We start from the raw sequence: 24,084 nt of genomic DNA on the forward strand, positions 1-24,084 counted from the left end.
TTTGGTATTTCTGGTTGACTCTTCCTTACACAGACAGTACTGCCCAATCCCAGAGACTCACAAATCAAAACATCCAAGTGTCTGGGCCTTCCAGCTGCAGTTGCATTGCACTTCCCACCTTTTTGCCTGCAAGAGCTAAAAACTTCCATTTATTCCTTCTTTTTTAATGCTAGTGGAGAGCCTAATGCAGTCTGAGTGCTCTGGGAGCTGCAGGTGTACAATGAACACCTGTGTGGCCGATGAAAATGTGACAGAAGTACGCAGGGATGCCTCAGGGGCCTGCCTATGCTGACACAATTGCTGATTCAATATTACCAGGTGGGGACAAGGTTTGTGCTGCAAATTAACTGCAGAGTGCTCTATCTGCAAAGCACTGAGCTGCAGCTAAACCCTGCTGGGGTGTACAGGGGCACAGCACAGATTTTAACCATTTAAAGCTAACACGTACAGTCTATGCTACCTGTGAACCACAGGCTAGCAGGAAAACAAGCAAAGCTCTTTTGCAAGAAGTATCAGGAAATATGGAGACCCACAGAGGAAAAAGGTTCCCCCTGGTAGCTCCCTTTATGGAGACAACTAAAAAATAAATAAAGGAGTCGTTTTACTATTTGCAAAGTATTTTTTACCTCAGACTTGGTAAATGAGTGTTTTGCCTCCGCCCGTGTGGAAGCTCTGCGAGAGGACTTTCCATGGATGAAACTCCTGTCAGTAGTCCTGGAAAAAAATTAATGATCCTTACAGCACTTCCTTCCACTGTGAAGAGGTATTGCCTCGTCTGCACCTCATTTTTCACCTATGTACTAAACTGGGTTTCCCAGCACCTAAAATTCTGTATATGTGTGTGTGTCTCTGTATGCTCGGTGCGCCCACATCGTGCTCACACAGGCACTGAGCACAAGCGTGGCGGGAACACCCGCGATCCACGGCTCATCCTCACCCTCCAGGGCACCGCAGCCTCGCTGTCTCACCCCGAGGCCACGCGTGTGTCCCAAAAAACACGTGTGTCTGAAAAAACACGTGTGTCTCAAGAAACACATGCCCGCCACCCGACCCGGCCACCGCCGCCCCCCTCCATTCCCCGCCCCGCCCGGGCCGCCCCCTCCGGCTCCCGCCCCCGTGCGCCCAAATCCCGCCGGGCCGCGGCCGCTCGTTCTTTCCTTGCCTCCGCGCCCTCCTGCACCCACCGACGGCGCCATGGCCGCGCGGCAGCAGCTCGGTAACGCGGGGCGAGCGATGACCGCGGGGAGGGTGTCCCTGAGGGGTGTGGGGGGTGCCCTGCCGCCGCGGTGCCCCGCAATGGCCGCCGCTTCGCCTCGGCAGGGCGGCCCCGGAAGGCGCCTCAGCGCTGGTTCCCGCTCGGGGTGCCGGGGGCGGGCAGGCGCTGCTTGTGCCCCCCGGGCCGGCTGTCCCTCGTTCCCGGTGCGGGGCTCGGGGAGCGGAGAGGCGCTGAGGCGCCCGAGCCCGCGCTGGGTGCCCTGAGGCGCCCGCCCTGCGGCCGTGGGCTCGCCTGAGGGGCGGCTTCCCCTGAGGGGGACAGCGAGGCTCTGGTGCTCCCTTACCCCGACACCGCATACGCTCCTAAACTACGGAGCTTATAAAAGCTTCACTCGCTTAATCCTGTCGTTTTTTTCTGTTCCGCTGTTAAAACCTAAACACTCGTGCTCTTCCCGCCTGCCAGCTTTACTCAGCGTCTCTGACAAGACCAACCTGGTGGAATTTGCGAAGAGCCTGAATTCGCTTGGCCTGGGTTTAATTGCCTCCGGAGGAACAGCCAAATCCCTGAGGGATGCTGGCTTGCCTGTCAGGTACACACACTCCCCTGTACATCACCACCAAAAATGCTCTTTTGGGCCCTGAGGTTGCTTATATTGTTCTCTTTGTGAAGAAAACTGAGTGAAAACCGGTCTGAAAGCAAGTCTTCCCTTTGAAAAAAGAAAAGAAAACCCTGCCCCAAAGCAAACCTCAGGGCCTTTTTGTCCTGGGTTGGCTGAGGCTGATGAGTGTTACTGTGCAGAGAGGTGTTGAAGCTTTTTGTTGGGATTCTGCCTTGAGCCAGCTTTGTTTCCATGGGACAATCTGTTACTTTGATGTTCATAATCTGCCCTGAGTGCTACTCCTCACAGCCAGGTGAGAGCTGATCTTTGCCTGGTCCTGGGACAGCACTGATATGTGAGGAGCATGTTGAAGCTTGCTGGAGTTCACTGGTCACAAATAATTTTCCCAGCACAATCACTTAATGCAGACAGAGCCATTGAGTGTTGTGCATCCACTGTTGGAAAAAGGTCAGGTACAGTCACTGGCTGTTTTAGCCCATGAATCTGGGGAAATCTGTTCTGGTTTCTTCCATGCTGTGATTTAAAAAAGAGCTCTGGCCAAATAAAAACAGGTTTCAGTGCAATGGTGAAAAAAATGTCAATTATTTGGCAGGATAGGTGACTGACTCCATTTTTGCTCCCTGTGAATGTAGTGGTTGGCCCCTGAGACACATCAGCACAAATCTACACCACCCCCAGAGCTCACTGTTACCCAGCACTTGGTTGTGTCTCTCCAGCTTCCTTGGCTGTGCTGTCAGTGAAGCCTGAAGCGAAGGGTGCTTACATTTCCCCTTCTCTCATTATTATCACCCTAAAGAGTCACAAGGAGTGGTGAAACTAAGCTGGGAGGATGAGCACCTCCACATGGCCTTTCATTCTCTCTATAATCATTCTCTTCTATCATTCTTTTCCATTCTCCATTTTGACTTGGGGTCAAATCAAAATTACGTGCTTATTTTGGTTGTTCCAGTGTATTCAAGAAATAGCCGTACTGCTCAGTTGGGTGTGACCCACGAGCTCTGTTTTCAGCCATGGGAAAAGCAGTTGTTACCCCTTTGGCACAGGGAGGTTATGTAGCGAAATCTGTACAATTTCTTTGGTTTGGGTCATTCAGCCTCTAGATGAAGTCAGTATGGCACATCTGTTACTGTGCTGTTTTCTTCTTTGGGCAGAGATGTTTCGGACCTGACAGGCTTCCCTGAGATGCTGGGTGGGCGTGTGAAAACCCTTCATCCTGCAGTCCATGCTGGTATGTTTCTGCTAATACATCTTTCAGTCTGAAAGAGGGCAGGGAGGGTGGGAAGGAGTAGTTAACAGCTGCCTTTTTTACGGGTGGTGTGGAAGAACCGAGTAATGAGAACAGGTTTCCTCCGGGAACAGAAGGAGAGGTGAAAAGCCATGGGGTGAAGTGCAGGGTGGCTGAATTACCTCCTTGTTGCTATGCTGGCATGTCTGCAGTTAGCAGAGCTCTTTCCCCGGGGCTATATGTAACAGAGCTTCTCTGTAAATGCCTTTGCAGAGTCAGCTGCAGATGTGCTGGGGCAGGGAGCTCCACAGACCTGTGGGTGTGCAGCACAAGGAACACAACAGTGTAGGCTTTAGGGCTGATTTCTGCATGCTCTGATGTTCCCTGACTCGTCTTCAGCAGGGAGGATCTCTAAAAGCTGGTCTGCCTGCACATTAATCCATCTGCTCTTTTCATTTCCTGTTGCTGTGCTTGAGGTACCTCAAGTGGAACCTGTTGCCCATCGTACGTGAGGGCTGGAGACAATGCAGGACTGTGCTGTCACTCGCACTGTGCCAGCCTGTCAGCCTCATGTTTCTCTTGAGTTCTTAGACCCCACCAGCCACCTACACTGCTTCCCTTGTCTCATAGGGCAGGTGCCCTTTTTCTCCCCCATGAAGTCCTTGATGATGGTTTCAGTGTTTCAAGGGTAGCAAGCGAGTGCTTGGAATGTCCATTGTTGAGGTTGCTGGTCAGTATTTGGAATACTCTAGGATTTAGCTCTGGGGGAAGAACACCTGTTAGCATGGAATTTGAGCAGCCAAAGGTTCTGTAAAGTAGAATAAAGGAGCAGGGGCTGAGGGTGCTGTCTGAACTAAAATGAAAAAGTTAAGAGAGAAAGGCTCTGAGCACAGAAGCACAGTGTGAAGGGAGAGGTTGAATTAAAAACATCTGTTGGTAATTTAGTTATTTTTTAATGAAGATGCACTGTTTTTTGTAACTAGGCATCTTGGCTCGCAATATTCCAGAGGATAATGCTGATATGAAGAAACAGGATTTCAGCCTCGTAAGGTAAATGTTGGGCCCAGTCACCACCAAGGAAGGGGAGCAGCAGGGATTGTAAGCTCTACAGACCAGCAGATCTGCAGTCTCCTTTCTTTTCCCTGGCAGGACAGGCTATGGATTTAAAAATATAATTTTCTACAGGTGCCTCTTCACCACTTGTATTAAGAGAAAACTAAAACAAGAAAGTTACGTTGTGATTTCCACAGGGAACTCAGAGGTCTGAGTTTCTTCTGGGTCCCTGGGAATTCTGACACGTTATCCACAGTCAGGATAGGGCCATCTTACACGTGTTGCAGAGTTGAGTTCAGTACTTCTGAAGCTGGCTCATCTTCCTTCCCTCAGGTTGGTTCCACGTGTCTGATCAGATGGCAATTCCCGATTTTGAAATGCTTGCTTAGTAAATATACCCTTTGATATTTGCATAATGTTTACTGAGTTTCAACACATAAATAAAGAATAGACTTGGAAAATGGGTCAGGAACACAGCGTTTGTTCAGACAGAAAACACACAGATAAAGAGACAGAAAGCTTAAACTTTGAGAGCTGTCTTGGGAGCAAGTGAGCTGCATCCAGAAGCTGAAGTAACAGAGTTTGTGCACTAATGTACCAAAGTTTGGGGTTTTTTCCAGTTTTCTGTTAGAATGTGTTTACATAGTTGAGTCACACAGGGCAGTTGGGAGATGTATATAACTAACTGGTGTTAACACCCAGCTACTGCATGTGAATAACCAGTTGTACATCAGGGAGTAGCTCCTGGTTCAGAAACAAATGGCTGAGCTGGACATAGCAAGTTGTAGGTGTAGCCAGCGTTGGAGGTACAGTATGACTGTGGGCCAGAATGCATCTAGAGTTTTAAAATTACTTGTAGAAACTGATGGATGGATTTCTGGGCTGAATTTGAAAACCTGAAATTTAAAACCACAGGAATCCTCTTAGATGGCTCAGCAGTGGTGGCTCTTCAGAGCACACTGCATATTAAAGCAGGCTCTGCTGAATTGCAGGGGGTATAACATGCCCTTACATCAATGACTTATGATGCACTTGCATCCAGACTGATAATTTGGATTCAGGTTCTCTTGCAAAAAGCAAAAGTAGCTGATCCTCAGCAGGACTGCCTTTGCATAGTTGCATAAAATTTGCATATGCAAGTCAGTGAAGGAAAGCCTGATACCGATTGTCTTGGTTTGCACAGATAAAAGCGTTAGCAGTGTTAAAGTCCACAGATTCCTGATGGTTTGCTGCAGGTCAGGAGCATGAATGGATTGGGGGAGGAACGGGGCATTAGAAACAGAAGAGACAATGAAAGACATTGTAAGAAATTTAGAGACACGGGGGGGGTTCTGAAAGCCATACTGGAAACTTATCATCCCTTCTACTGGAGTTCACATGGAGTGGGAACAAAGGAATGCTGTAAGTTGGACACAAGGGTACTCATCACAGCAGTTCTCTGCCACACTGAGCACACCTTGGAGTTCGATACCTTCATGTACTCAGATCAAGAAAGAAAATTAATTCCATTGGATTAAAACCCCTGTTTGTGAGGGTCAGAACAAATCCCTCCTTTCACTGCAGTTGCTGTGGCCCCAGTAGGATGGGACTGGCAAGTTATTACATCATGCTTGCTGGAATACATGCTGCTTCTAGATCAGATGGAAAAACTAACTCCAGTAAGGTCTGGTCTTAGTTTGAGAGGGAAAAGTCAATTTTCTCCCCTGCTTTCATGTGCTGCAGAGGCTTTATGGCATTTGGGCTGCACACTCAGGTTCCATATATTGTTGGTATTTTAAAAGTCCAGAAGGTGACATGTAGGTCACTTTCTGTTCTTGGAAAAGTTGTGGAAAATTGGATTGATTGTACTTTGTTAGCAATGGACCTTTCTTGGATAGTTACTGTCTTTTGAGAATTGGTGGATGCCCATTTTCAGTATTGCTGAGAGCCCACTTTGAAGTCCTTTGAAATGGCTCAGGTTGTGCACCAAAATCACTAAACATTTATTATTTCAGGCACATCTATTTAAAGAAGCTCTTCCTTTAATCTGGTTGCTGTAGACTGTGGTTCTGACATTGTTTGATACACAGAGTTCAGCTGGAATGTCATAGAACACTACCATCACTTGCCCTTGGGCTGAGCACCACTCTTGGCCACAGGATTTTATGCTGGTCCCTGATCTGAGAGACGAGACCATAAAATCACTGGTGACATCTTGTGCTTTGCCAAGCCCAGTTTGGCACTTTTATTTCTTGCTGAATAACCCAGTTTTCCCCCTCAATCCTCAGAGTTGTAGTGTGCAATCTGTACCCCTTTGTGAAGACCGTGTCTTCTCCCGGTGTTACTGTACAGGATGCAGTGGAAAAGATTGATATTGGTAAGTTAAAGGGAGAGCAAATCTGCTTTCCAGACAGACTCTATGCTTCTGAACTCTGAGTGGTCTCAGTTCTTCTCTTTTTGTTTGGTGGTCTTTGCACACCTGTAAAGGAAGTCTGCTCGAGCTCAGGAGCTACAAGGAGCAGGCTGAAGGCATAGCTGGGTAAGCCTCCTTGCTTTTAAGCAATTAAATGGCAATAACAGGCTGGCAAGGCACGCTGCACGGGGGGCAAGTCATGCACTGCTGTAAAGAAGGGGCCTGAGGGCTCTGCTAGGAAAGGCCAGGTGGACCATGCTTCCTGCTGAAACATGGAGAGCAGACTAAACCTCTTCTGTAGCTTGACAGTGTAATAGAAATGTAAAAAAACCATGAGCTTTGGAGAGCAGAGCTGAGCCACTGAAAGTGCTCCGAGGATGGGTGAGAACTTCACTGCAGGAAGCCATTAGAAGGAAAGGGGTGAATGTGAGGGAGAGTACTCAGGAGCTGAGCTGGGAAGCACGGACACCTGCATTAGCATGTTTTCTCTTGCTGCTAGTTATTAACCCCAAAGGCTTGCTGTGCCTTCTCTGCAGCAGCTCTGCTTGGCAGCCTGTGAACAGCACGGGCACGGTTCTCTGCCATGTGGTTGGATTGGGATTGGATTTTCTTGCAGTAGTTTAGTCCAAATGATGCCCAGCAGAGCTCTCTATTAAATGTTTTATGGAGTAATACTCGCTCTGCGTGAACCAGTGCCAGCCTCTACTTTTCCTTTGCAGCAGCCTAGTATCCTGTATGATTTAAAGAGTTGCAAAGCAGTGCAGTCAAGACTGAAGGGAGAAGTGTGGCATTTTATCTCACACAGAGGACCTGGGCAAGATTCATTATTATTTGCAGGGACATTTGGGAACCTCTGTTGTGTGGCAGCGTGAAAGTAAATCTTTCTGCAGACCCAGTGTGCAGAGGATGGTGGTTAAGCCACTGTGGGGACAGACATCTTTGGGATGTGGCTGTGCTGTTGGAAGACATCCTTGCCCCAGTTGCATATCCTTTTCCCTCACCCCTGCAGCTCTGTCTGGGTCTGCCAAGCCCAGTCAGTGTGCACCTTCACCAGCAGATTGAGTCAAACTCACCAGCCTTGGGCATTTTGAAGAGCACTCTCACCCCTCTCTGTGCTGGAGGGAGGGGACACATTCATCTGGCACAAAGGATCAATGGTGCAGTCCCTTGTGTCCAGGAGGGAAGTGCTCCACGCCTGCCCCTCTCTTGCAGGGGGAGTGGCCTTGCTGCGGGCAGCTGCCAAGAACCACGCCCGTGTGACAGTCGTGTGTGACCCTGCAGACTACGCTGCGGTGGCCAAAGAGATGGCAGCGTCAAGGGACAAAGACACTGCCATGGAAACCCGGCGGCTGCTGGCACTCAAGGTTGGTCACGTTTTCCTGCCGTGAAGGGCTGGGCCAGGCTCGTGTTAAAAGAGGTTCTTTACATCTTTAAACATCACATCCTCTGTAAGTTGATGTTTCTAAGTTGACAAGTGTCCCCCATTGTGTCCCCAGGCTTTCACCCACACTGCTCAGTACGATGCAGCCATCTCTGACTACTTTAGGAAGGAGTACAGCAAGGGGGTGTCGCAGCTGCCCCTGAGGTACGGCATGAATCCTCACCAGAGTCCTGCTCAGCTCTACACCACGAGACCCAAACTGCCCCTGACAGGTGAGGCCTTGGGGCTGTGCTGGCCAGGAGGGAGCCCTGGGATAGCTGGGAATGGAGCTGGTTGGACATGTCTTTGAAACTGAAAGACCATGTTGTGCCTTAGTCCAGGGGATGGCCAGCAGTGTCTTCATAGCTGCTTTATTACTGAGTGGTGCTAACTTTGCAGTTAAAAGATGAGCTGTATGAGACAGGAAAGCTGCTTTGTTGAGCCCCACAAGACCAATTGCAGCTCTGTGTTCTCTGTTGCTGTAGGATTGTGTGTCCAGGATACTTTGAACAGATTTATGTAGTGTACTTTCTGCTTGACATTAGATCCAAACTTCGCAAAGGAAAACCTCATCATCCTTTTAAGATGTTTTTCTATTTGCCATTTTCCTTGTTTAGTATCTTCCCCATTTTTTTTGTGTCACTATTTACTCTCCCTAGAAACCAAGCTATTTTTCTCTAGGCCTGAATTGGTTGTGTTCCTTTTTTTGTCTTTCTTTGGTGGATTTGAGCAGAGGGTTATTACTTTGGGTTTGTAGAATGCTGCATCTGCTGATGGTGGTGGCAGGAAGGGATACTGGCCCCACTTGCAAATTTGGGACAGGTCTGATGTATCTCTCTGCCATTTTACAGGGTGTGCCACTTGCCACAGGATTGTTGTAGTGAGGGGAAACCCCTGTTTTGGAGGGAGAGTCTGGCTGCTCTTGTTCTTGAGGCTGCTTTGAATGTGTGTGGGCATTGTCCTGCTGAATAAGCAGTGAAACTTTGTGTTGCAGAATTTTTCCCATTTCAGCTCTGGGACTTCTTAGGAAGCTTTTCTGTTTCTGCACTGGAGGTTGATTTGCTTGCAAGTCTGCCTCCCGGTATGGCAGCAGAACAATGCTGTGCTCACTCCTTCTGGATGTGGATTATTGTTAAAATGATCTTTTCTCCTCCAGTCTTCTGCAATGCTCACAGTGCTGCCATGTCAGTACAAGCAGTTCTTCTTTCAGGGCCGGAGCAAAACGTTTTGAGAGCAGACCTTAAAATAGCCTTTTCTCTTGGTGTGGATTTCTGGGCACTCCACCAGTTGCTGAGGAGCCAGGGTCATTGAACAAGAAGAATTTGTAGTGATTTGAGTGCTCTGGGAGAAACCCTTTCTGCTGGCTCTCCAGGCTGTGGGGAGAGGGGTTTGCCTGCTTCAATGTGTCCATGTGCCGTGTTTGCAGTGGTGAATGGCTCTCCCGGGTTCATCAACCTCTGCGATGCCCTCAATGCCTGGCAGCTGGTGAAGGAGCTGAAGCAGGCGCTGGGCATTCCGGCCGCAGCCTCCTTCAAGCACGTCAGTCCCGCAGGTAGGGTGGGACGTGCTCCCCTCCCCCGGCTGTGTGGGCAGGTCCTGGGGCAGGCACCAGCAGCTGGAGTGCCCTGGCTCGTGTTTCCCACTAGGTGCTGCTGTTGGAGTTCCACTCAGCGAGGAGGAGGCCCAAGTGTGCATGGTGCACGACATGCACAAGACCCTGACGCCCTTGGCCTCTGCCTACGCCCGGAGCAGAGGTGAGGGCTCCGAATAATCACAGCAAACCAGCCTGTCCAAAGAGCTGAGCTCGGGGCTCAGTACCTGAGCAGCATCCTCAGCTCTTCCTGCTCTTCCCTTTGCACCACACTCCTCCTCCAGAGGGGTTTTCTCCATAAGGATCTTCCCGAATCCCTATTGGAAGTTGCTTTCCAAGAGAGCAGCCCTTGTATGTGGTTTGAAAGAGCAAAAACCACTTTGGATTCTGTTCCTTGGTGAATGTAGAAGACTTGTAAGATGATGTATTTTTAAATTTAGATTTGTACATACACACATACCTGTGTGGGGCTTTGACTAAAGAATCTGGATAAACAGCAGTGCTGGTAGCATGCTCAGCTTTAGGGTGCTCAGGAATATTTAACTTGAGATGTTTCTGTCTGGTATTTGGTGGGGTTTTCTTTAAAGCTTTTGTACTTCAGATCTCACCAAAAAAAAGCTAAAACAAGTAAACAAAACCAGTTTGCTTAGCTGAGATACTTCACTACATTTGTCATTTTCCAAGGTATTCCTAGAAAACTTGCACAGATTTCAAAAAACAAGGCAGACTTGATAAGGAGCATATTGGCTTGGGTTCATTCTTCACAGACCACCTTTGAATGTTGCTCTCACAAAACCATTGCATGATTGCTAAAAAAATAAAGCCTTAGAATGGCAGGGACAGAAGAATTGACCTTGCTGAGTAGTGGAGCATTTGTGATGGGAATTGATTTCACCTTAGCTATGCCATTAAATGGAAAATACTTACTTTAAAAAGAAAGAAGAATAAAAGTTGCTACATTTCTGGGTCTGCTTTCTTGCAGGAAAAGCCAGGTGGGAGTATAGCCATCTAAAAGCTTTCCTCTTTTTTTCCAACTGTCTCCCATCTAAAATCTTTCTGTGTGATCCTTGCCTCTCCTTGTCCTCTTGCCACCAAGGGTACAGCTGAGCTGCTTGCAGTGCTGGAGGTAGTCATTACAGAGTTAGAGCTTTGACAGAGGCAGTGAAGAAGGAAGAATATCTGAACTATGGGAATATATAAAGGTCCATGTGTTTGAGGTAGGATTTTTCATCCTTGTTGCTTTTATGGCCTCTTTTTTGGTTATTTTTGCTGTGGGATTAAAATCTTAGCTCTCACAGCAATTGACTGGACTGTAGGAGTGAAGAGTTTTCTTTGTCTGGTGTTGTAGAGTTTGGTAAATGAGTAAAATCAGGATTTTTCAGGTGCTGATCGGATGTCTTCTTTTGGTGACTTCATTGCCCTGTCTGATATCTGCGACGTGGCTACTGCCAAGATCATCTCCAGAGAGGTCAGTGACAGCAGCAAATCATTCCAGGGTATCAAGGAGAACCTTTTCACATGCAGCCATTGGTTTGTGACAGCCTTTTTGTTGGAAATTGACCCATTTTACCAGGAAGACTTTGACTGGGCCGTTTGTGTAATCCTCTGATCCAGAGTGCAGAATTTACACTGGTCTTTTGATGTGGGTTTTTTTTTTTCCCCCTACCAATTAGCACCTGGCTGTGTGCTGGAGCCTGTGAAATAGCAGAGCTGGCAACGCTGCTTTCCACAAGGTGCTAGCAAACCTCTGGAGAGGAGCCCTGGTTAGGCTGTCACAAGTGTCTGGTTGAGCAGCTGTCATGGGAGAAGTGAAGGACTGCAATGCTGATGGCCAGCCCCCTGCCCAAGGCAGGAATTTGGAAATAGATTGCTACCTGCCACTTAGATGTAGGCTTAGCCCCTTCCCAGGCTGTGCTTTTTCCTTAGAATCACAGAATCTTTTGGTTTGGAGCAGCCTGATCTAGTGGGAGGTGTCCTTGTCCACAGCAGGAGGATGAAGTGAGGTGGCCTTTTCCAAACCAACCCATTTTGTGATTTTATGATGTCAAACAAATGAAAGAACATATTCAGCTGGTTTGTGAGGGTAGCACTTGGTACAGTGCTGCTGAAAATGAAAAAAACCTTACCCACACTGTAAGGCACAAATGTGAAAGCTGTGTATCGCTTCACAGCACTGATGAATGTAAACTCTCAGATTCCATGCTCTTAACAGCTCTTTTTCCAGTGTTTTTGCTTCCTCAGGAGTATCACTGCTGAAATAAGGATTTATTGGATTTTAAAGCCATGTTTACTGTTAGGGCTGAGAAGTGGGGATGTCATGGTCAAGCTGTTTCCCCCTGGAGGAGGATATTACTTATTAGTTCCATTCTGATTAGAGGGATGTGGGGTGCTTTTTCCTAACTTCTGCCAAGAACTCACAATGCTATGCTGTTTTGTTTTTTTTCCCAGGACTGAAACCCATACTGTAACAGTGCTTTTGCTGTTGTAGGATACAGACAGACCCCAAGATAGGTGTCTTCAGTGAAGGAAAGTGGCTGGTGGAGATTTCAGGCTTAGACCCCATCTCATTTTTCTCTGGTAGAAGCTGAAATCTCGGTGTGTTGCAGGTGTCTGATGGTGTGGTGGCTCCTGGCTATGAGGAAGAAGCTCTCAAAATCCTTTCCAAAAAGAAGAATGGTGCTTACTGTGTCCTCCAGGTTTGTACCCCTGCTCCAGTCGTGGATGAAGCTGGAAGCACAGACACTTTGGACCTGAGATGATGCACCTTCACATGCTGTAGCCAGTATGCTTGTCAAACAATATTAATATTATGTGGTCAAGGCAGTGTCAGGTTGCCTTTCTAGTTACTGCAGGGATTGTTGGGAATCCAAAATCAGTTTTGGTGAACATGAATCATGGATCACAGATTGCTGTCAGGTTCTATTTCTGCTGTCTCTGAGAGACAAATGAGCAGAGAACCTCTCTGTAACATCACAAAAAGAAAATCCAAAGCTTAGCTGAAGTTGCAATTGTAGTGTAGCTGCCAGGGGAGCTGGAGAAGGTGGCTCAGGAGCTTCAGGCAAGAAAGAATGAAATTGCAGACAGTCATGGCAGCTGATTACCTCCTGGAATTCAATTAACTTTGCAAGGATGAGGTCATATTGGTGAAGCCTGCATCATCAGGGCTGAATGCAGAGCAGTGCTAAGGAAAGTTGGTCTAAAACATTTGATTGGATTAGGAAAAGCACATAAAGCATGTGCACGCTCCTCTTTAGTCACCTTAGTCTGGGTTGTTTCCTGTCTGAAGCCTCAGATAGGGCTCTCAAAAATCTGAATAAATAAATCATATTCACTGCTCCTGGAATTCCACAGAGGGCTGAGAGTTGTACCTTGAGACATGTAGGAAGCAGCTCCAGATATTCCTGCCTTCCTTTGGAAGGCTCTGTGTGTGTTTGCTACAAAGACCGTAGGTTTTGTTCCAAAAGTGTTTTATTGGCCTGTGTTTGGCTTTCAGATGGATCCTCACTATGAGCCCGATGACCTGGAGGTCCGAACCATCTATGGCCTGAACCTGATGCAGAAGAGGAACAACGCGGTCATCGACCGCTCGCTGTTCAAGAACATTGTCACCAAGAATAAAAACGTGAGTGTGGGAAATACATGAGCTTAATGACACCTGGAATGAGTGAACAGCTGTGCCTTCATCGAGGAATTTACCACTGGAGCTTTCCCATTGTCTCAGACTTTACCACAATGTTTGTAAATACTCTTTGGAAACAAGAAGCTGCTGTGTGCAGTTTTTTATGGTGAGACAGCCATGTGCTAAGGATCCATCACATCTCCTGACTCATTGTTTACATCACCCTTTTGTATACATGGTTTTGTATAAACTCTGGCCTGGCTGCTATTGCTCAGCAACTGGAGCCCACATCACCAGAAAGTTTTCAGTAATTTCTTTGTCTCGGATCTCATTGTCATTAGAAAAACAGACATTAATGAGCACATGATTAGTCACAGGCTCAGAAGCAGGTTCAGATATTGAGGTAATGAAAATAGTTTCCATAAATTAAGAATGGAACTTAAAAATAATACAGATTTTGGGAGCTGTTCTAATTGTTGTGGTCCTGTTTTTTGCCTGTGAGCACATCTGATGACAGTAAATGCAGAGTTTTTGGGCTTAAGGCCAGTGATGGAACCCAGTAAGATTGAGTCTTACCCCTGATCTCTCTGGGAGATCAGCTGCCAAACCAATCATTTATGGGTTTTAATCTAAACAAAATTTGCTGGTAATTGAACAAAACAGGGTATTTTTAGCTACCTTGTTTTCCCTGTGTGTGATTCAGTAGCTGTGATGGCTGGGGGTGTAGCATGGGTGTCAGGGTGGCACTGACAGTGGTGCTCTGTTCCAGCTGCCCGAGGCTGCTGTCCGAGACCTGATCGTGGCCAGCATCGCTCTCAAGTACACCCAGTCCAACTCTGTCTGCTACGCCAAGGATGGGCAGGTAGGAAACTGCAGCAGGACTGGGAAACCCTCCAGCACACAGGGAGCTGCTGAACAGGTCCAGAGGAGCTGCCCTGCACAGTGCTGTGCAGAACAGTTGTTTCTCAAGAGGCTGCTTCAAAACCTTGCTGTCATTTTTTCATGGTGGTGGCAGGGCTGGCTCTTTCTTTGGTGGGGTTGGAAAAGCTCTGAAGTGCTTCTGCACTGCAGCTTTGAGTCATTTCTTTCTAACTACTCTGTTCTTTAACATCATTTTTCTCAGGGAGTGTTGTAGTCAATGTAGAGCCTTTGGAAATTACAGTAGGTTTCTCAGCTGGTTTCTGACCAAATGCTTCTTTATTTTCACTTTTTCCATAGAAAGATGGGATAAGCTTTCTTATTTTCACCCTTCTGGGACAACAAAAATCTTCTGTTCTCCCTGATTATATTTTTTTTAAAAGCTGATGATGGATGTTGGAATTTATAGGGACATGATCAAATGTGCATATTGAGATTATGATTCATATGGTCACACAGTGGTTTTGGGCTAGAAAGGACCTCAAAGCTCATCTCATTCCACCCCCTGCCATGGCAGGGACACCTTCCACTGTCCCAGGTTTTTCCAAGCCCTGTCCAACTGGGCCTTGGACACTTGGAAGGGATGGGGCAGCCACAGCTTCCCTGAGCAACCTGTGCCAGGGCCTCACCACCCTCACAGGGAAGAATTTCTTTCTAGTATCTAACCTAAACTTACCCTCTTTCAGTTTGAATCTTGAATTTTAAAAATGTCCATTCTTTCCAAGTTGTCATCAGGTGTTCAGCCTAAATAGTTTACCTAAAAGTTGGTGTAAATGTATTGAAAGTTGTACTGTTAGCCAGCAGATCATTCTTGTAATGGTGCTGTTTAGCTGGCTCTTTGCTCTCCATGGAAGTTTTTCAGTAGGCTTGGATTACTTAAAAGAAATACAGAAGAAAAGTACAGAGAATGTTTTTGAGCTTGGTACATCATAAATGAGCAAAATGGATCAAAGAGTGAACCCTACAGGTAGAGACTGAGCTCGAGCTGCAGTGCTCTCCTTGCATTGGCGCTGATGTGTGTTTGTCAGGCTGTTTGTACAGCCTGAAAACGCTGCAGTGCTGTCTCACAGGACTTCCTGGGGTCGTGTGCTGTGTAGTTCCTCAGAAGATGTCTCTGGAGATCCAGCATTTGTCTTTTATTCTGCTTCATGTTAGGTTGTTTTTTGCTTTTAAATGATTCTCTGCACTCAGCAGTGTTAGATCTCATAGCCCCAGAACAAAGGTGTCGCTGTCTTTGCTGCTCTCCCCTCATCACAGCAGGAATTTCCAATTTCCCCGGTGCTTTTGCAAGTCTGGGCTGAGCGTGGTGCTGCAGATGTTTCCAGAGTGTGTGTGGTAATGGATGTACCATATGGAAGGGAGAGGGCAGGAGGGAGCAGGGAGAAGCAGCCTGGGCAGGCAGGGAGATTTAGCTGGCTGGGCTGCAGAAGTGGCTTGCAGATTTTCATGTGGGAAGCACCTTCCTCTTCCAGGATCTGACATGGTTTGGGTGGCATGAGCCAAGCCTGGGAAGTCCAGCTTGCATTCAGTCCCACTGATTTTGGTTTTCCAGGGGTTATTTCAGCCTCACAGCATCCCTAAGGAATGGGGATGCCTAGGAAAACTCTGGTGTATGAGACATCCGGAATGTTTAAGAGTCTGGCACCACTGGATTCAGGAGTGGATCAGCCCCTCCAGCAAGGCAGCTGTGTTAGTACATTCCAGGAAAGTCTGGAGTGGGAAGCATTTCTGGACCTGAGTGTCACTTAATTTGCAGGAAGCCAGCTGCCACTAATTGCAATAAACACTTCCACTTGTTCTGGCTGACTTTCAGCTTGTACCACGTTGATTTACACTTGCTTTAATGACACCATCATGTTTTAAATGAGCAATTTAAAATTATTATTTCTTTATTCTCTGTATGGTAGCATAGGAAAAACCTGTTAATTTACCTTATGCTTTCCCAGTGACTTCACTGTTTTGTTTATCTTCCCAGTGGTCAAGTCCTTTATTAGATTTTTATATTTCCAAGTGTCTTTGGGATTTTTGTTTTCATTCATGATCCAGGGAAAATCTGAGTAGACCCAGACCAGTCTGGATCATTTTGCAAGAGTCCTTTGGGCATTATCCATCTCATCCACTCCGTGCTGTTGCACAGCATTCCAGCCATGGATTGTGTTTGACTCTCCTGTGAACCAAAGTGTTTTTAGTCAAGTAATTCTTAATTTTCACCCAGTTTTTTTTTCTATTAAGTGATTTATTTTATTATTTTTTTCTACTCACCCTGTGCTGCTGTCTCCTTTCACTGCTCACACTTAATAGGCTCTGCTTAAGCACTTTTGGATTCCCAGGAGATTAAGCTCTGAAAGAAACATAATTAATTTTTGTGTAGGAGAGAGGGGGGGGAATGGCTCCTTTGTGGAGCATTTTGAGGTTTTGGCTGTGTTTTTGTGTGGGGGAAGGGGTTACCATGTGGGGCAGGGAGTGATGAGGTGTAGGAAGAAGGATTTTATAAAGTGGAAAAGACAGGGAATAGGTACAGGCCAGTGTGAGGGGAGATGCAGGTACGAGTCTAGAGGTTGTGTTATTAAATCAGAAGCTCAGCCTACTGATTTCTCTTCTTTAGACCAGAAATTCCAGGCTGGATTGAGGAAATCATCCCCAGCAGTGTTCCATCAAAAGCTGTGCTTTAAGAAAGGCAAAACAATGGCTTGAACCAACGTTACAGATAAACTTCTGTAGATGTGGGGGTGCTCGTGAAGAATTTACAGGCTGCATCACTTTGATCAACTGAAGTACAAAGTCCCTGCCATTTTGGAGTTTTCAAATACAAGCCAAAATTTAGTTATTCATCTCTTGACAAAATTTAGGTCACAGAAAACGTGAAATATTTTGAGTGGTTCACAGAGGAAAGGAAAAGGCTGTCTTTTAGAAAGTTCCTTGGATGCTGACAGGTAGCAGAGAACTCTGTTCCATCACAGGAGTGCCAGGCCACAGCTCACAAGGATGTGATGAAGATTGAGACACCTTTCTGGCTGGAAAAGGACACAGGGCATCCCAAATATTAGAAACTTGGCAATGTTTCATGGTATTTTGGCCCCTGCTAGCAGCACTCAGTCTGGGGTGCTCTCCAACATCTGCATCTCCAGCTAAAAATTCCTGCCTTAGCCTAACCTTGCTGGTCCCTCTCTGAAGGGCTGGGTGGCAGTTCCTGCTGTGCTGTGGGACACAGCCAGCCCTCTCCTCTGTGCAGGGAGGGAGGATGAACCTCTGTGGGAGTGATAACACATCAGTGTGCAGCTGCTGTCGAGCTCCTTTGGGGTTCAGGGTCCCCTGCAAGTTTAAGTGGGTGGGTTGAGAGCAGAGGTTGGACATCAGCAGTGTTTGTCAGGGTGCCACTAAGGTGTAAGAAACTGAATCTGTTCAGTGTTCATGCTACCACAAATATCCCTGTGGGTTTATTGCACACTGATGACTTCAGTTATGGCTCAGCAGATTATATCTGATAGCAGCCCAAGCCTTTCATTTGCTCCTTGGGGAAACAGGATCCAGCAGAACGTTTTATGGTTCTGGTAAGAGGTGAAGTCACTGTGCCTTGATGAATGGGAAGACAAATGAGTCATTTCTTTGAGGGCAGCCTGCAACTTATGGCTTTACCATCTGTCCCAGTCTGAGCTGGGAATTCTGAGGCACTGGCCAGCACCTGGAGCCTCAGCACCATGTCCCTGGAGAACAGTCTGGGGAACAGCTCAGCTGTGGCTGAGCAGGAAATGATGGCAGAGTCTTGTTTCCTGTCAGGTCTCTGGATTGAAGTGGCAGGAGCTCTCTGTAGGAAGCGGGACCCCAGGATGGACAAAAGTTACCAGCCCAAGTGTGACATCCCTGGTGGTTGGGTCTGGCTGCAGAAGCTAAGCCAGTGTTGTATTTTCATAGCAGCTTGCTTGAGATGGAACCACTGTGGATTTTGTTTATGTATGTGATAGAGATCAAGCACAAGTGCTATTAAATAGGGCTAGCAGCAGCTATTTCAGAAAGCCTGGATTCTGGCAGGTGGCAGCATAGGGCACGTGTGGTAGCTCCAGGGCTTTGACAATTCACAGGATGTAATGGTGCCACTGACCAGCATTCCTGAGTGAGCAGTGGGTTTACTTCCTTATCAGCCTGGCCAGACAAGCTGCACCTCTCAGCTGATGTGGTTAAGCTGTGTGTGCCTGACTCAGCGGAGAGATGATGGTGTGTGGGTGACTTGGGCTCAGACATTAACACTCTGACTTGAAGTGCCCCTTTCCAGAAGAGGCAGGAAGCCAGAATTGTATCACTCTCCTGGGGTTAAGGGTTTGACAGCTGGGGCTGTGGTGTTCAGAAGGGTGAAAGAACATAAATCTTTTGAGCGTGAGTGTCAGCTCAAAGGAGCTGTAGAAGTTAGCAGTGCAGACAGCTGGCCCTGTAAGCAATTGACAGGATGGGGAATGCAGGCGTTTCCCAAATTACCCCCACTAATTACCTACACTTTCTCCTGTTGGCTGAGGAGCAGCAGAACTGGGGGAGGTCTTTCCTAGCAGCCTGTGTGTACTGCAGCTCTGATGTTGTTGTCCCCGTGCTGCAGGTGATCGGGATGGGCGCGGGGCAGCAGTCGCGGATCCACTGCACGCGCCTGGCTGGGGACAAGGCCAACAACTGGTGGCTGCGGCACCACCCCCGCGTGCTGGCCATGAAGTTCAAGGCCGGTGTGAAGAGGGCTGAGATCTCCAACGCCATCGATCAGTACGTCACCGACACCATCGGAGAGGTGAGGGCTGCCCACGCCTTCCCCTGCAGCTCAGCTCCTGCCAAACCAGGCCTTTGTGGAGCGCTTAGAGCTGCTGGCTGTTGTAAGGGGTGACTCCAGAGATCCTGGGCCCAGGATGGTGATCCCCCAAGGTCATTTACTGGCCCCGTGGCAAAGTGTCCTGGTGTGCCCCTCCCATGCTGCACCCACAGCCCCTGGAGCTGCATCCTGCCCTGTGCCTCAGTGAGCAGCTTGGCTTCAGCTCCTGGTTCTTCCCAGCAGTGAGGATGATGGGGTAAAGCTCCAGCTGATGTTCCAGTTCTCCCTGCCCTGTCACTGGCACCTCCTCACATAGAGCTGTTTGTTTGTGTGGCACTTTGGATTCTCAGAATCCCTCTGACCTCCCCATTACGAAATAGCATGTCCTTTTTAAGTATCAAAAGCCAAGAGCTGGATTAGGAGTCTTGTGAATCACTGTGTGAGCAGTTGCTTGTTTAAAGGGGTAAGAACTGGATCAGTTGCTGTTTCAGAAGGTGAATCATAAACAGAGCTGCTGTAGGTCATGGGTTAAGTCATCTCCCAGATGCCTGCTGGCATCCATAAATTCCAAGGCAGAGCATCTTGGAATTCAAGAAGGGAGAGAAGGAATCCCTCAGGTGCTGTGGTGAGGAGAGGAGAGGAGTTAAAAGGATGCAGAAAGAGCTGATGGTGGTAGTGGTGGTGTTTTAAACCCCCTGGTATGAAGTTCCCAGCAGCAGAGTCACGGAGCAAGGACCATCACTCATCCCCCTGGCAGGGAAGTGCTGGCAGCCGTGTGCTCTGGGGCTGAGCTGGCATCTCATGCCTGCAGGATGAGGACCTGGTGAAGTGGCAGGCCCTGTTTGAAGAGGTGCCCAAGCAGCTGACGGAAGCAGAGAAGAAGCAGTGGATTGCCAAGCTGTCTGCTGTGTCCCTCAGCTCCGATGCCTTCTTCCCTTTTAGGGATAACGTCGACAGAGCCAAGCGGGTAAGGTCATGGCAGGGCCAGGTGGCTCCAGGGGAGTGGCTGTGCAGCCTGAGCTTTTCATTTTGTGTGCTCTGCTGAGCAAATCCCTGCACTGGGATAGCAGATCCTGGGAAGGATGTTCCTGGTGGTTACTGCTCTCACAGGGACAGTAATTACCCAGTCATTACTCAGTTTGTCGATTTGGGATGAACAGAGGATTAAAGTTGATTAAACCATTTAGGAATATCAAGCCAAGGCTTCCAGAGGAGCCATTTTTGGGTTATTTCTGAGCAGCAGAGAGAACTTCCTGCTCCCTTAAGGAGCAGCTTTGGGGATGGAAGCCTTTGTTCAGTGGGATGTGGATGAAGGACTGGGACTGCCAGCTTCTTCTGAGGGGGATTTTGGGTTTCCATCCTCTGATCCTTGCACTCCTCCTCCCTGTCTGTGCAGAGTGGAGTGCAGTTCATCGCTGCCCCGTCGGGCTCAGCTGCCGACGACGTCGTGATCGAGGCCTGCAACGAGCTGGGGATCACCCTCATCCACACCAACCTCCGTCTCTTCCACCACTGAGCCCTCCCTGGGCACAGCCTCACCAGCAGCCAGGACCTGAATGTCACTGGTGCAACTGGGAGGCTCCTGCAGCCTGTGCTTAGCAAGAGCTGGTCACTGTGAAGAGGCCTTTCCCTGTGTTCAGGGAGAAGGAAGTGGTACAGATTGGCTTCCAGTGTAGAAAATCAGTGTCTTTTGCAAATAAACATACAGTTGTTAGCTATGTCCTGTCTGTGTGGTCCCTGTCACACAAATTTAGGAAAAAGGTTTATTTTTGAGGTAGTTTTTATTGGTCCAGACTTTACTAATTCATTAGATGACCTGTGGAAGGGTGTGAAAGCCTGGCTTCTGCTCAGCTTCTCGTGGAACTGATAACAATCTGTGTTGTCCTGGTTTTTGGAGTCAGCAGGTGTTTCTAATCCATTATCCTCTTCCCTGGGAGGAGAGGGGAGCAGGTCCTTTGCACGAGGCACTCTGGGCTTTGGTGCTCTCAATCCTGCCCTACACTCTGTGCTTTGACAGTGCTTCACTGCTTTCTCCAGGGTAGGAGACCCATTGACAGGTCAGCCCCATACTGGGAGCAGAGTTCACAGGCTGGAATGGGGGAAGTGTCTGGAGCCACTTCCCTTTTCTGCTGTCTGCATTAAGCAGATTTGAACTCTTGAAGTTTGGGAAAAAGCAAAGTGAAAATCTGCAGCACGGTGAGAGAAGTGAAGGATGAGCCCAGACACATTTTTCCTGGCAATCACTGCGCCCATTTCAAAGGGGTTTTCTCTTTTTGGTTCCATTTTATGAAATCTGTTCAGTTTTGCCCAGATGCAGCCCAAAGTTTTTCAATAAACACTTCTGTAGGCTGAGCAGGGAGTGTGCACGTGTGCCCTTGGCTCAAGCTGGGCTGCCCAGGTGGGAGATGGACCTGGGAGGGGGGAAATTTGGGGTGTGCTGCTGGCTCTGCTGCTGCCTTGCTGTGACTGTGGCCATGGCTTTCATTTTACCTGTTTGATCCAGACTGGTTCAAATGGAGCAAAGCAAAGAGACATTTCCTAGGTGAGTTATTTAAGAGACCATAATCCACACACTGGTTTCCCTTTAACACTGTCATTCCATCTGCCCCTGCTCCAGCCTGAAAGGGAGCAGATTCCTCTCTTTCCTGATCTCTACAGTGAATTATTTTGTCTTTTCTGATCTCTACAGTGGATTCTTTCCAAGTGGATTAGACAAGACAGGGTAAGAGAGCATTCTGCCTTTTTGGTGTGGATTAAGACAGCAATCCAAAATAAAAATTGTCCATTTTTTCCTGGCTGGCCCCTTTGCTGTGCTAACCCAAACCCTGCCCTCTGACTTTTCCGTGCTGCTGCTTCCCATGAATTGTTACTGCTTGGAGTTTCACTTTAAAAGTTGGGGTTTGGGACTCTTCCACAGACAAGAATCCACAGTGTTCCCTAAATGTCTTCCCTGTGCTGCTGTTGTGGCTGGAACTGGCACAGACCCTGCCACGAGGTTCTCTGGGGAATCTCTGTCCATTCTTCACCTGCATCTTCCACAGCACTTCCACAGCTAAAACAGAGCTGGCAGTAAGAATCTGGCAGCTCCTGTTCTGTGTATTCCCCTGATCCTTTCTTTGCTGTCCTTGGGGCACTGTTGGTTTTACTGAAGGGAGTTAATAGGTACTGATGTTCCAGGTGAGGTCTGCACAAGACAGGAAATGTCTACCTCTGCTGTCTTACTTGTGCTGCATGACTTGCACACATCTCAGCACCTGCACAGGGATGGTTTTGCCTCCTGCTGTGCCTGTGGTAAGGTTAAAGGACAGACAGGAGTTGTCAGAGGGGGAAAACTGGATTGGTTAATGTCCCAAAGAAGAGTTCTTGACGATCCTGCCTTGCTTGAGTGGATAAAAGTTGAGAAAAATCTCTGGTCTGGTTCCAGGTGTGAGGTGACTTCACAGGAATGTCTCTGGGAATGGTTTGTCCCCTGGGCTGCTGTGACAATTCCAGCTAGCCTGGCACCCTCCCCCTGAAGGGAGCTTCCCCTGGAGCTGTGAGAGAGGCTGTAGGAAAGGGCTGTGGTGGTCTCAAGGTGTCCCTCCTGAACCCCACCGATCTGCTTCTACCTCAGATGTGGTGGGGATTAAAAGCAGACTCTGAGCTCTGCTTGGTGTCCATTTCCCAGAAGGGAATGTAGGGAATGTCCCTTCAGCTGGTGTGTTCTGAGGAGCAGCTGCTGCCAGGCTGGGATTTGTAGTCAACATGTGGCACCTTGCCCCTGGCAGGTCCTGTGCTGGCAGGACAAGAGCTCCCAAAACGTGGAAGTGAACAGAGAGCAGGGAGGAATCATTCTGGGCCTTGGCAGGCACTAACAGAGGGGTTTTATTTTTTTCCTTCAGCCACCAAGGGACTTTTCCCTGGAGCTCTGACTCTGGTTGTTCCTGGGCTCTACCCAAAGCTGAGCAGACAAACCCTGCAGAGCTATGCCCCCTCCTCTGGAAAAAGCTGCCAACGGCTTAAATTCAGCAGGGCTTGGCATAGCTGTGAGCACCCGTGTGCTTTAAGGCACAGACAAACCTCTGCAGGGAGCTTGGGGAAAAGAGCTGTTGAAATGATTTTATCTTGAAATGCTCCCCATTGTGCTGGGGAGGTCTTTGCTGCTGGTACGAGAGATGTGACAGAGGAGAGGAGGAAGGCTATGACTCTTCAGTGTGTTGGTGTAGTGAACTATTTAGTGACGATGAAAGGATTGTCACAGATTTGTGCTCTGGTCCAAAATACATGGCCCTCACTCGGGAAAACCAATCTAGTTTAATGGGAAATGACTCCTCTGTGTCTCTGTCTGGGCCAGTTTTAGTTCTCAGGTTTATTTGGGATGTGATTGGCTTTTGAACACAGGTGGGGTAGGACTGACTGTTGCTGCAATCATTCAACTCTTTGCAGGGGTTTTGGGTGCTCTGTAGACAGCAATCCCTGACAGCAACTTGAAGCCAAATGGTGTTTTCAGGTGATGCTTTATTGGGTCAGAGAATCCCAGTGACTGGAGCAGTACAGTGCGTGTGCAGCCGAGGGGAGGGGGCTGAGCAATCCTGACAGGACCTGTCCTGTTCTGCGTTTGCAAAGGCTGTACAGGTCCTGGCAGCGCAAGCAAAGGGACTCACTGCTGGCTTGGATCACTCTAATCAGGACTGGTTTTGTTTGCAAAAGGGTTGTGAGGAGCATTTTGTTTACCTCCCTCCCCTCCATGAGGTAGAAGCACAGGAGACAAAAAAGGGGCCAGTGCCTGTAACAGCCAGGCTCGGACCCAGTTGGTGCCCGCCTCCTGCTGGGTTTCAATGCTTGAAACACATTCAGCTTCACAGGTTTGGACAGCCTCACTAATTCTGGCAACTCTGCCACTGAAAGCTTATTTAATTCTAGGTATGGAAACAGCTCTAGCTCAGTTCATGTGCAAAGCAGGGGCTGTTTGCCTTTCCCTCCCTTCCCCTGCTGCCCCAAAGCAAGCCTGTGCCTCCTGCCCGTGCCATACCTACCCACTGTCTGCGCTCTACGGGGGCAGGGGTGCAGCTGGAAGCCTTTAATTAACAAACTGCTCTACCAATATCCTCTCCAGGTTTACTTGACTCTTCTTTGGGCTGTTTGTTCCATCTCGTGTCAAGGCAATGTTACTCCAGCTCTGAATCATCCCGCTCAGAATTATCCACCTCAGAATTATCCAGCTGAGAATAATCATCTTCATCCTAAATTCCACGGCAGCAAAGAG

General features: G+C 48.2%; 2 protein-coding genes across 2 annotated transcripts in view; one reads left to right on the top strand and one right to left on the bottom strand.

Annotated features, from left to right (window-relative positions):
- The first annotated feature begins 1,082 nt into the window (after positions 1-1,082).
- Positions 1,083-20,557, top strand: ATIC (5-aminoimidazole-4-carboxamide ribonucleotide formyltransferase/IMP cyclohydrolase). Its single transcript, XM_058840452.1, has 16 exons — positions 1,083-1,216; positions 1,679-1,805; positions 2,987-3,063; positions 4,044-4,110; positions 6,381-6,469; positions 7,718-7,869; positions 8,002-8,158; positions 9,352-9,477; positions 9,572-9,679; positions 10,899-10,984; positions 12,123-12,212; positions 13,010-13,138; positions 13,905-13,997; positions 18,639-18,821; positions 19,651-19,806; positions 20,236-20,557. Exons 1-16 carry the CDS (start codon positions 1,195-1,197, stop codon positions 20,353-20,355), a joined length of 1,782 nt encoding a protein of 593 aa, XP_058696435.1. The 5' UTR covers positions 1,083-1,194; the 3' UTR covers positions 20,356-20,557.
- The window catches only part of FN1 (fibronectin 1), a 54,370-nt gene continuing 50,653 nt past the window's right edge, over positions 20,368-24,084 (bottom strand). The window contains exon 45 of the mRNA XM_058840448.1: positions 20,368-24,061. Within this exon, the coding sequence (XP_058696431.1) occupies positions 23,987-24,061 (75 nt within the window). The 3' untranslated portion in view covers positions 20,368-23,986. The remainder of the gene's footprint in view (positions 24,062-24,084) is intronic.

This window comes from Poecile atricapillus, chromosome 5, assembly GCF_030490865.1.
Source record: "Poecile atricapillus isolate bPoeAtr1 chromosome 5, bPoeAtr1.hap1, whole genome shotgun sequence".
NCBI lineage: Eukaryota > Metazoa > Chordata > Aves > Passeriformes > Paridae > Poecile > Poecile atricapillus.

Coding starts and splice junctions, on each gene's coding strand:
- ATIC (XM_058840452.1), top strand. CDS start 1,195: ATGGCCGCGCGGCAGCAGCTCG. Junction 9,680..10,898: donor TGCCTACGCCCGGAGCAGAG/GTGAGGGCTCCG, acceptor AGGATTTTTCAG/GTGCTGATCGGATGTCTTCT. Junction 12,213..13,009: donor GTGCTTACTGTGTCCTCCAG/GTTTGTACCCCT, acceptor TTTGGCTTTCAG/ATGGATCCTCACTATGAGCC.